This window comes from Seriola aureovittata, chromosome 1 (assembly GCF_021018895.1).
Source record: "Seriola aureovittata isolate HTS-2021-v1 ecotype China chromosome 1, ASM2101889v1, whole genome shotgun sequence".
NCBI classification, from domain to species: domain Eukaryota; kingdom Metazoa; phylum Chordata; class Actinopteri; order Carangiformes; family Carangidae; genus Seriola; species Seriola aureovittata.
This window is the reverse complement of record NC_079364.1, coordinates 22367239-22379892: the sequence shown is the minus strand read 5'-3', so window position 1 is coordinate 22379892 and position 12654 is coordinate 22367239. Positions and strand designations below refer to the sequence as shown.

The following is a 12654-nucleotide window of genomic DNA, read 5'->3' as shown; positions in this document are numbered from 1 at the left end:
AGGATGTACTTAAAAGTATCAAATGTAAAAGCAACTGCTTGGTAGTAAAATGCATCAATAAATAATCAGTTTTTTAGTGCTGTAGTTAGTTGAGGTGGAGCTAATTTTAACTACTTTATGTACAATTAGTTATTTTACATCAGTGGTTCTCAACTTAGGGACAGGCCCGCTCCAAAGGAACACAGGATAAATCTGTGCATGAGATAATTCATGGGGTTGAGAAGAAGAAAAAAAGCTCTGCTGCACAAACTTATATAAATGTACTTTGGAATTGTCTCAAATCGTTATCTCTTTGAGCACTGAACAGTTATTTAAAAGAAACCATGTGAGCAAACTAGAGGGGAAACATCTCTTTGGTGCATACACCGAACACACTACGAGCATAACAAAAGTACAGGGTTTATTACAGGGGTATGGTTGCTCATGTGTGAGTGGTGATATTTGAGTTTCTGTATGTGTGTGTGTTGTTGGGATGTGGGTCGGGGTGGGGGGCTTCGGGGGCCTAATCCTCTTCTCCACATGAAAAAGCCGCGTCTGTGTTGCTCCTCGGAGTTACTGTCCAAGGTGTTGAAATTCAAGGTGCTGCTCCGGGGACTGATCACGTGACTGCGCTCCCTCCCTCCGAGAGAGCAGGATGCTCTATGTGTGTGTGTGAGAGAGTGAGTATGTGCGCGCGCGTGTGTGTATACACTATGCACGCGGACACTTCAATCCTCATCATGAGCGATTGAGGCTCATGAGGAAGGCTTTTCTAAGACGGCGTCCTGGTTGCTCTAGTATGCTTGCAGCGTGGATTTAATTCAGTTGAACGTGCATCAGTGACTCTCTACTTGCAACCTTTTCTTCTTCTTCTTTTTTTTTTTCTTTCGCCGTTGCAAACATTTAGTGTGGCAACTGTGGATGGGCACACAGGAGTGGGCTGCTGCCCACCAAGTCTGACTGTGTTTCGGAGCTGCTGAGGAGAAGAACATGTAAGAATCCGCAGGCATCCCCGCAGATCATTTCGGATTCACAGCCAAAATGCAGAAAGGGATGAGACTCAATGATGGCCACATCACCTATCTGGCTCTTTTGGCGAAAAAGGATGGGACGAGGCGAGGTTGCCTAAGTAAGAAAAGCTCAGACAACACAAAATGGCATTCAAAGTGGTTCGCTTTGTTGCAGAATATGCTGTTTTATTTCGAAAACGACTCCAGCTCACGCCCCTCCGGACTGTACCTGTTGGAGGGATGCGTTTGTGACAGGGCACCGTCACCGAAGCCATCTCTGTCAGCGAAGGAATGCTTAGAGAAGCAGGTATGATACTGATCACACAGGGGGTCTGACTGACTGACACTGTCAAGGTAATCCGTCAGTCAAAGCGGACGCACTCATCACCGCTGCTTGTTGTGTTTGTCTTGATGCGAGAAACTTGCTTTTGTCAATCTAACTCTGGGTTTAAGCAACAGAGGGGACAGGTATTTAATAGATGCTGCACAATACAAACAACACAGCTGCTGTTCAATTCCCAACATCTATTTACCACGCAAACAATTTCCCAGAGATGCTTTTGCATTATAGTTCACGCTCAGTGTTACGTAATGGCGTCATCCTAAGCGATTGATTGTCTAGATTCTGCACTAAAATAGCCTCGCAGCCTGCCTCTGAGGTAACTCGTCAAATGCAAAAAAATACCAAAACAACAGTGGTTCAGAGTTAGCGGGATTAATGCGATTCTCTGTGCAAACTTTGCAAACACAGGGACTGTACTTCATCTTTCTCCAGGTCTCCTCTCGTCATGAACATAACATTTGTTGCATCACATTCACAGCCTACATCACATGCTGTATTTTTAGACAGCTCAAACGTTCAGGGATTGCAGCGCATTATGAAGGGAGTAAACTTCAACTGCATCCAAACTTTGCAGGTTGCCATCTTGCGGAGGAGAGCTGCCCCTTCCCTGTCGTTTTGACGTATTGATTTAATTCCTTGTCTTGATATTAATAGCATCCTACCTTGGCAACTGCGTCTCCCCGGTTTATAGCGGCTTGGTGTATTTGATAGCTCTCTCATTATCACGGCGTTGTTAACGACAGCCATGAATGAAAACCAAATGATGTCTCAGGCATGCTTTTGTTTCCCAGTACATCCCCCATTCGTTTGAATTCCTCGGGAGTTTACTGCCATGGATTAACATGTGTGAGGGCTAAACAATTCCCACTGTGTTTTGTTTTTTGTTTTTTTTCAGTGCAACTGTTACAGTCAGAAATAATCTGAGCAGAAGGATGGTTGCCTCTAGTGAAACAGTTTTGAGAGGTTAGGAAGGCTGCTGTTGGGAGGAATAAACCTTGTGGAATGAAGAGTCAGAGAAGTGGTCAAGCTGCTGTGAGCTATGACTGCAGTCACCTTCTGAAATCTGCTCTGCCAGCTGCAGTCTGTTCTGTTTTCCCTGCAACAGAGACGCCAAAGAACTGGAGTCAAAAGTCCAAATGATGGGTCATTTTACCCGTTCAGTATTTGTAATCTATTTTTTTCCCCACTAATGTCATTAACATGTTAAATATGGACTTTGTGTTCCATTTTCCTTTACAGTGTATGTATGTATGAAAGTTTCCAATTGAATGTTGGGAAACCTGGACTTTAGGCCGTGCAGACATGTTGCAGTTTTAAAAGCATGCAAGTTTCATTTTGCAAACTACAACGCACCAAGTTTGTATCATGCAATTGGCACGCAAGAAAGGTCCCTCACCATCATGATTGGGATTTTAACCCCTTGGGCAACAGGAAGACCCATGGGGAGTTTTTCAGATCATGGAGTGGGGGAAAAAAAGAAACAAATATGGGTGCCCATTATTCAGGGCTCACAGGTGCTCTGACCAGGTTTTTGTTCCAAAAGCTGTTTAAAATAACTCCAGCGCAAGATTAAGGCGAGGGATCAGCTCATACACAGGGACAAATCTGATTTGGGGTCATTCAAAAATGGTTATGTTTCCCAAACTCATGAATAAACAACAGAAAGCAGAAAATATCACATTCTGGCATTAGATAACTAGAGCAACAATTGTTTGCTCACAGAAGAAACTCTTAAAAAAAAAAAAAAAAAAAAAGAAATCAGTCCTTACAAATGTTGTCCCATCTATATTAATTAATTGTTTACGATTATTTGACAATTGTTTTTATTCTTACTGTGTTTTACTCTAGGTTATCTGGTTATGAGTTGGTTTAGAACCATAACCCTGATTTATAATATTTGTGTTTGACTGTAGGCCTATAACCACTGAGGAGGAATTCTCAACTGGCAAATAAAGGATAGACGCAGGATAAATCTTCTGCAGTGGCTCCTACAGTTTCACTGTATGCCTGTTCCCATCAGCTGTACCTGGTGTCGCTGTCCATGGTGCTGAACTCTGCTGTCATGTCACGTTCTTCAAACGCTTGCCCTCTGCTCTTTGTTGGCTGAGCTGTCAGGAATAGTGTCTGTGTCACCAAGAGGGCGCTATACAGATGTGCCAGCAGAACTCAGAGAATTCAAAACAAAAAAATAAACGCATGTAATATACACATGCATTTTATTACAGTCCCAAAATCTAAATCCAAATCTAGGTTTTTTGGGGTTACAGTCCTCTGCAGAAAAAATAAGAAGGACTGGTTGTTTGTTTAAATATGTTTCCCTGACAAAGATGTCTTGCGGTGGGGAGAAATTGTCCACCAAGTAGCAAAGGGGAATTTTTTCTTCTTTTACCATGTTGCCTAAAATGAACCACACCTTAACTAAGGGTAGCAGATCATAAAAAGCTCACATCCATCGTATGGGTTGCTTTGGAAAGCAGTGACAAAGAACCTACTTTGTTATTTGCGTATGAAGAGTTGTTGGTCACTCTCATGGTGTACAACTATTCAACTTTGTCCCCTGCCAAGTCCATTTTCTTAAAACCATGTCAGGACAAGAGGCCTGCTCTATTCTGGGGATGAAATACGGACTGAGTTACATCTATGATGACAGATGTTCATGCAGGCTGCTCCAGTGAATTTATTTCAACAGTGAATTAAATGAATTTGAAAGCCTTCAATTAGCATTACACAGTCTTCTGTTCAGCACGTGTCCCTTTATATAATATGTGTCAGGAATAAATTCTCTCAGTTTTATGTTATTTGTGTGGGGGTGTTCATTTTTTGCACAAATACAAGTTCTTCATGTGTGAGAAGTGCACACTTTGTAGTGTGCAGTCAGTCACGCCAGCGTGTGCGTGTCTGTGTGCATCCGCATCTGTACATCTTGTGGGCCTCTGTGCATGCCTTGAAGTCTATATCTGCCTCGCTGTGTCCTCCTGCATACGCCAGTGTTGATCTATAAAGCTGAGCAGTTCCACAGAAAAAGGTGAGATGAGGACAGAAAGAGTAATCAATGCTCCAGGTGTCTGAGGGCATGCTGATTTCCTTTTCACTTACCCCACTCTGGAAAAAACAAAGAATGACACCTGAGTCAATGAGCAGACTGCAGAGGTTGTCTGAGGCGATGCTACTGTACATTTCTGACATTAAAACTGTTACAAATGCAGATTGCAGCAGATTACCCATTTCTGTTCAGTGTGTTAGCAGTGTGTGTGCATGTGCTGTATGTCTATGTGTGTCAGAGCTGCGAGAGGAATGGCCGGGCGAGCACTGGATCTTATCTGTGTGTGACAGGGAGAGGGACAATGCAGCGAATAGATGCCAAGCCAACTGCCACCTTGCAGGGCGACAGCGCTTTTTATAGCCCTCACTCCTCAAAAAAGGCAAAAGATCCCCCCCCCCCTCCTCTCCGTCTGTCTCTCCATTCTCATTGTATTCTTTGGAGTGTTCTACTTTTTAAATGTTCTTATTCCCCATTTAGAAGGCGAGCTACGTTTAAGCCCCCAGTTACTATGGCAACCCCTATTTGCATCTGAAAAAGTGCATTTGAAGGGGCCAACAAAATGTGCAACAACATGCCGGCATTATGCTTCACTTAGCGAGTACAGCAAATATGGGCATATGAGAAATGTGTGTAGTCTGGGGGATGGAGGTGGTGGTGGTGGTGTGTGTGTGTGTGTGTGTGTGCGTGTGTGTGTGTCTGTATGTGTGTGTGTGTGTGGGGGGGGTTATATGTTTAGAAATATTTATACAAAAACAAATGAACTAATAAAAAACTAATGAATCAATGCATCAGTAGAGGACCTCTCACTCAATACTCCAAATATATTTCCAACAGTTTTTAATGTTTACATTTTCTATTTCTGTATTTTTATTATTTAATTATTTGAATTTTACACCTTAAATTAACAGCAGGTATTAAACCATTTTGTATGTAACCCTTGTGTTTTTCTGACATTGGTTTTACTTCCCCAAATGATTTTTAAACAAATATGTTTATTTATTCTTTTTCTTTATTTTTCTTTTTTATAAATATGAGTAAATATAAGTAGTAATGTGGTATCTCTTCCTTTTGCCACAGACTGGACTTGCACATGTAAAGGTAACACATTACAAAAATGTCCATAAAGCTGTGTTATTACACCACTTAAGAAAACATTTTGTGATATAGATGCTCACTCAAGAGAAATCAATGTACAGATGACAATACCTATTTTTGGGTTAGTTAGACCCTATAGAAGAGCTCTAACTCCCCGTTACACCTCCTAAGAAAAAACTGTTATGAAAATTTAAATTTTTGGATCTGGAAGTATTGTTGTGTACTGATCACAGATATAGAGCATATGAAGAATCCCATTGTATTTAATCGTGGTTTTTAGCTGGAGTCTAAAGAGACGTAAGGCATAATTTTCTGAAGCAGACTTCTGAAATACGCCATTAGTTCGAGGTCATGTTCATAGGTACGTCTCATAAAATCAGAAAAAGTCAAGCATCTAGGTGATAAAACAATGTTGAGGGGGTTTTGTGAGTTATTAAAGAGGGCCCGGGGTCTCAAGGACCTCAAACAGAACATAGGGAGAATAAATGTTCAGAGGTAATATGTATATTCTGTTTGGAATATCATTCAGCCATCTCTGAACTTATTTTAAAACTTTTGGAAAAAGCTAAATATTTTTGTGGTTTCAATAGTAACAAAGTAAGTCTTTATTTTAGAAAAAGTGAACCAAAGAGGTTTTGAAGATGAACCTTCTCTGAAGTTTAGTAATTGAAAGTCACCTTTATCAGTCATCGCTATACATGTGTTTAATCTTTTCACTTGTTCTCAGTTCCAGATGAAATTCAGTAGTTTTTGTTCACAGATTTACTACAGACTACGTTGTCTCACTTACCGACAGCTAATGTCTCTGTGGCAAAAAATGTAGTGACGTGGAGCTAAATATAGCTGCCTAAAAGGCTTGACACACCAGCTCACAGGAAGCGCGAGATGAGAAGCACATTATTGACAAAGGCCCGTTCTGCTGCTCATCAGGAAATATGGAACATTACTCCCCTTCACAAATGATTTGCTCTTGGCATTTGGGAGGGATAAAAAAATCCAATATATTGGATTTGTGGGGGTCTATTTACAATGCATCAGTGTTATATAATTTGATGTGTTTCTACCACAAATAGTCTGTCTGTACTATTATTGCAATGACCACCACTTTGTTGATTTGAGGATTTGATCTGATAAGCCTATTAGAAAACAATTCCACATGCATTTGCCATAATTGCCATAACTGAAGCTTTAAGGCTGTATGGTCGCTGGAGATAATTGGAGAGCAAGTAAAAAGGGGTGATGTCCCAGGTGTGTTGGTGTCACTAAAATGCAGCAAAATCACTGGGACAAAGCAAAACAAAACTAAACAAAACATGGTGTCAGTCGAGAGGCCTCCAGCAGTGACTGTCAGGTAACAGACAGAATGCACGTAGGCTTTTCCATCAGGATCTCTCGACCCCACTCATTCACACACATGGGCGTAAATGTGTGTGTACGCATACAACTCCAGTGTAAACAAAATCAAGGTTTAAGAAAAAGCCGGCTTTTCCATCTTTACCTTTCAAACGCTTTAATATATCATAATTGATTCATTATCTGCTGAACAAATATTTAACTGCCTGTGTATGTTGTTGTTTTCCAGTATTATTTCACTGTCACGTTCAATCATGACAACCAGAAGGCTTTGGAGCTGCGCACTGAGGACGTCAAGGACTGTGATGAGTGGGTGGCTGCTATCACACAGGCCAGGTACCTCTCACACATGACCTCTAACCTACATACAGACATTCAGCTGAGCATGGCTTTTGTTGAGAATTTGTGTGTGTATGTGTGTGTGTGTGTGTGTGTGTGTGTGTCAGACTGATATTTTAAAAAGAAATATACAACTTGAATCCTAACAACGCTAAAACTCTATAGCAGCTCTGTGAGGCTGTAATTAGGCACCGCGATTCTTTGAGAAAAATGCTAACATCAGCATGTTAACATCAGAATGCTAACATATACAAAATGGAAATGTTCATGTGCTGATGTTTAGGAACAATGTCTACCATCTTAGCTGATAAAACACTAAGTCAACTAAAACATCAACTAAAATAACACCAAACAAAAAGTATTTGACCATAAACCAGATCTGAGAAGACTGAGAGAATCACCACCGTCATTAGGATTCATCCCTATGGAACCACAAAATTTCGTTTATCTGATATTTGTCAAGATGTTTCTTTCTGTGGTGAGCATTGCCATGCCTTCACCCCTTATTCTAATAGAGCTAAAAAAACAAACATTTGTGTTGCACAAAATGAACTTCCACCAAAATTATCACTGTTGTGATTTTCCTGCAATGTCAAAGAGCCATTGTATCCAATGGGAATCAAACTGGTATTTTTGGTGTGAAAGCCCTATTACACAGTAATGGAGATGAGAGTACTGACTCTTATGACTCCCACTGGATTATTACATGAATTATTACTGTTCAGAAAACTATTATATAAAGAAATAAAATAAACACATTATTATTAAACTTAATGTATGGAGTCCTGAGATGTATAATGAGCAAAATGCCCCCTTAAGATCCAAACACAAAAGAGGGTCATGAAAGACAAGCAGTACAATCATTCAAAATGTCAGCAGTGTGCATTTGTATGGCGAAAGGTCAATTGATTGGACTCATTGAAGATTACATTGATTAGTACTCAGTCAAGGCAGCAAGAGTAAGTTGGCCTGTAAGCATGTAATACACAGCAGGGGAAAAATTGCCGATCATAATTTTCCTTTTTTTTTTTAGGTTTCTTATGTCTGGATCGTTGCCATATTCTAATGGTTTTCTTTTTTTTCTTATTCTTTTATTTCAACAAATTTCTAGTTTAACAAGATGTTTTCCATTGCTGCTTCCATTATTAAATTGAAGCCCCTATTGAGCAGTCCTCACTTGTCAAGAGATATCCTGATTCAAAATACTTTGAGATCTGATTGACACCAGCTTGAAGGAATCGGCCTTCCTTTACACATAAAGTGTTGACTGGCTAATGTACAGAATTATTTCTCATGCAGAAGCAGCCTTTACACATGGTTTTCTAAGCCTGCAAGTATTTGAAGAATTTGAAGCATAACTGTGTGCTGTGTGGAAGGTCTGTGGCTCAAACATATGCTGATCAGAGGTCTGCTTTTGCTTTGATAAGTCTATGGAGAGTCCATGAAACATGTGTTAATGAGGTCCTTGCAATGCCTATGTGTGTGTGTCTGTCTAGTTACAGGAACCTGGCGACAGAGCATGAGACCCTCATGCAGAAGTACCTCCATCTACTCCAAATCGTGGAGACAGAGAAAACGGTTGCCAAGCAACTTCGACAACAGATAGAGGATGGGGAAATCGAGATAGAGCGACTAAAATCAGAGGTAACTTGCTTTGTAATTTCATGCTAGTAACACCTGTGTGTGCGTGTGTGTGTGTGTGTGTGTGTGTGTGTGTTTTGCCTTACTGTGTGGTGTGCAGAGGAGACAGAGAGAGAGAAAAGATAAAGTGAAAGTAGACAGGAACAGAGGCTAAACACAGAAAGGGGGCATAGGACAACGGTCACAACCACAATGCTGTGAGGTCATGGCAAGCATCGAGTTTGCAGCACCCCTGTGACGTCCTTGTTAGAAACTGTTCAGTGCTTTGTATCCTAATTATTCAGTCTAAACTAGATCAAATGCATCTCTCTTTAATGTGCTAATGGCTCCAATAGCTCCATTGAATTGAATGTTTTCAATATGCATGAATCAGCTTCTATTCTACCTGATAGTGCAGTCTGTACCAGAACATGATAATCTACTGTCTCACCTTCTATGCTAAAACGTGTTGTAGTAATGGATTTTGGTTGGTTTTGTTTCATTTCAGTCCTTTATTAAAAGCTGTTTTTCTCGAGTCTTTTCTTATTTATTGCCCACTATCCAAATACACGCGTCATCCTAATGGGAGTAAATGAAACAGGTTTGAATAAAACAAAATAGGAAACATTTTGATGCTGCTCATACAGTTAATTCATATATAATTTCTTTGATACGAGCTAATGGATGGCAACAAAGTTGAACAAAATGTAATTTAAAAATGCTGAATAAAACATTCATAACCATAATAAAAACATATAGTGGAGTGAGAGAATATGACCTGACCAAGTTCATGAGTAGGATTTTAAGAGTATAAGGTACTCGTCACCCACTGAGTGAATGCATCACCAGTTTGTGTTGAATTTCAGATTGCTGGACTGCTCAAGGACAACGAGAAGATCCAGTCAAATCCAGAGGTGCCGCCCAGTGAGGATGATACAGAGATCAAGAAGATCAAAAAGGTGAGATGTGACTGCTTTGTTGCTGTGCAGTTTGAAAACAGAAAGCCCAACTGTGTTTGTGTGCAGTTTTTCTTCATTAAGAATAACTAAAGCAATGCAAAGAGGAAGACCAAGTAGGAGAAGGGAGAGGTGAGACGGTTATAGCAAAGTTTGATCTGTTCCAGCAGAGATATGTATGGTTTCTGAAACAGCGTTTAAAACACTACATCATCTCCGTGCACCTGCAAGTTTTGATTTTTAACCTTAATTTATTCAGGAAAGCTTCATACTCACATTTATAGCAGGGCACTCCTCATCCACTACAACCAATGGCCATTATTATGAATACAGAGGCCCATGGGCACATAATCTTGGAGGGCCCCTGACTCCAATCCACTCTCCTCACACATATAAAGGATTTACACTGACAGGCTACTGCCTATGACTACAACCTTAAGGACAATATCAGCACCTGTAGATATAATCTATCATACAGGATTTACAATACATGATCGTAACAACAATACTTTCCTGGGCCAGCAGCAACAATATCAACATATCAGCCTACAAAGAACATACTGCTCTACCTCCAACAATACTTTTCTTATTTATGATTCAGACTCTTCTACCAATCGCTCTCTAACACACACACACACACACACACACACACACAACACACACACACACACACACACACACACACACACACACACACACACACCGCCCTTGGAGAGAAGAATGAGAGAAAGCCTACCTTATGAGGGTCTTCTTTCTGGACTTTCATCTCGAATACTCCTCCAACACATCATTAAAGTCCAAATGAGTTGACTCTGTTGCCAGTACTGATAAAGAGCCCGGGCGTTGTTGCCTCATCCTTGATCAGTTCATTTTTAATTTTCGCGATGTGGAAAACCAGGTAGAAAGTAATAAATTGTGGGGCTGCTATACTGGCAACCTCCTCAGGTGGAGATGACAGTGGGGCAGGTGAACAGGTGTCAGTCGCAGGGCTGTGGCTCTCTGACGCTCAGCTGAACCCAGTGGTTGCTGTTGCCTCACTGTCCTCCTCCTCTTTGACGTTAGCATCGTCCTCTCCAGTCTCTTTGCTAATGCTAACAAGCCAAGTAGCCGACTTTTGAACAAAGTGGAAACAGATAGTTTGTTCTTTAGAATTTCAGTTTCTCTGGGTCCTTTTCTTTTGTCTTCCTCTCTGAAGCTTCACTTCTCCAACGGTTGTTTTCCATGATGTTTTTAGATGTTTTCGCGACCAGACGGCTTTGCCACTAAAACATCCATGCTAAATTCCCACGGTCACCACCTAACATAACCTTTGACCTGACCTCTGACCTAACTCGTGATCACCAGCAAACCGATCATAGTATTTTTTTTATTTGCAAATAAAGTAACTCTGCATTCATTAGTATTATTCATTGGTCATATTTCAACATACTTAAAATTGATTTATATGATTTGATCAAAAAAAGAAAAAGAAAAAGAAAAAAATGGAGTTTGGAGGCCCCCTAGAGGTCGGAGGCTCTCGCGCACCGGACCTGTGGATAATGGGATAATTATTATTTGCTATCCTTGTCCTGTCTTCAGCTCTACCAGCAGCTGTCTGCTCCTTAATAAACCTGAAGAGTTTGGAAAATGATGAGCTTAAGGCTAATTGTGCAGTTACCCTTAGCAACAGAGAGCGTTTTACTGCCTTTCAGCTCATTGTTTTGTTTTTTGCGAATCACAACTTTACTCTCTCAGTGCTCTCGTTGTTTCCACCTGTCCGAGTGACAAACTAGCTAGCTGGTGGACATAGCAGCTTAGCAACTAGCATAGCAACTTAATGAGTATTTAGCCTACTGTATTTCCCTCGGGAGTTGGTGAAGACCAAAACGGAGCTGAAAGGAGAATGAATATTGAATTTACATTTCTCAGGTCAGGAGAAACTTGAGTCCAAATGTTAATGCTAATGTCTGAAGGATGTGTAAACAGACAACCGTATGCTACATTCTCCACCGCAAGTTTTTAAGCTAATTATGTGCTAATATTGTGTTTAAAGTTTATTATGCTGCTCATTTACCTTGTAAAGTTGGAAATCTTTGTTTACTACCAGGAAGGGTTATCTACATCTTACAGGTGCTTTTTTTTATTATTCCACATTATATAACATTTTACACATGGAGGTAAAGAACGATAATTGTCTTGTATCTGGGATATGTAACTCTTTGGAATCCACTTCTCCAGACCTCATTTCAGTTGTAATTAGTGCCACGGGTGCTCAGCTCCGAGGCACTCCTCTACAGCTAGAATAGCTGAGAGGAGTGCTAAACAAACTATTCATCTATTAATCTTCTGTTTCGGGTTTATTATTCTTCCGCCAAATTTCGGCGCGTAACTCGTCCCGCAGCTTTGAGAAAACCCCGGCAATATATACATCAAAATGTGCGTCTTGATCCCGAAAGGGGTGCTATGACTTTTGGTGTTAAAATTCCAATTTTTCCCAAAGTTATTCCCAAAAAACTGGGAATAAATAATGCATTAGAGATGCATTGGAATTTTCTTTAGAAACCCACCTTTTTTCTACAAAATTGCACCTTTTTTCTGAGTCACCCAGCTCTCTCATACCTGCACGTAGAAATGTGATTCAAACTATAAAACGGAGGAAAACTTCTGCTCTCTCAAAAAGACAGGAACTGTTTTTACATAACATGTAAACTTTTCACACCATGAGCACTCAAAGGAGGAGTGCAAATCACTTTTTTTTCAAAGTTAGAGTGAAAGCGTCAGTTGGCTAGAGTGCGTGAAGCAGTAAAAAATAACCTTTATTTTTATTTTTAACTCGAGCTCGCGGCCAAACCGTAAAAAGGAGACAAATAATTCTTTCTGAAAATGTAGACGTAGTTGTTGGGATTCATAAAATGTAACTTTGACAGGCAGGGTCTG

The 12654-nt window shown here is 40.4% G+C and overlaps 1 protein-coding gene across 1 annotated transcript in view; it reads left to right on the top strand.

Moving 5' to 3' along the window:
* The first annotated feature begins 652 nt into the window (after nucleotides 1-652).
* LOC130170739 (ras-specific guanine nucleotide-releasing factor 1-like) overlaps nucleotides 653-12654 on the top strand; it is a 31394-nt gene continuing 19392 nt past the window's right edge. The window contains exons 1-4 of the mRNA XM_056378331.1: nucleotides 653-1296; nucleotides 7053-7159; nucleotides 8659-8806; nucleotides 9649-9741. Of these exons, the coding sequence (XP_056234306.1) occupies nucleotides 1021-1296; nucleotides 7053-7159; nucleotides 8659-8806; nucleotides 9649-9741 (624 nt within the window). The 5' untranslated portion in view covers nucleotides 653-1020. The remainder of the gene's footprint in view (nucleotides 1297-7052; nucleotides 7160-8658; nucleotides 8807-9648; nucleotides 9742-12654) is intronic.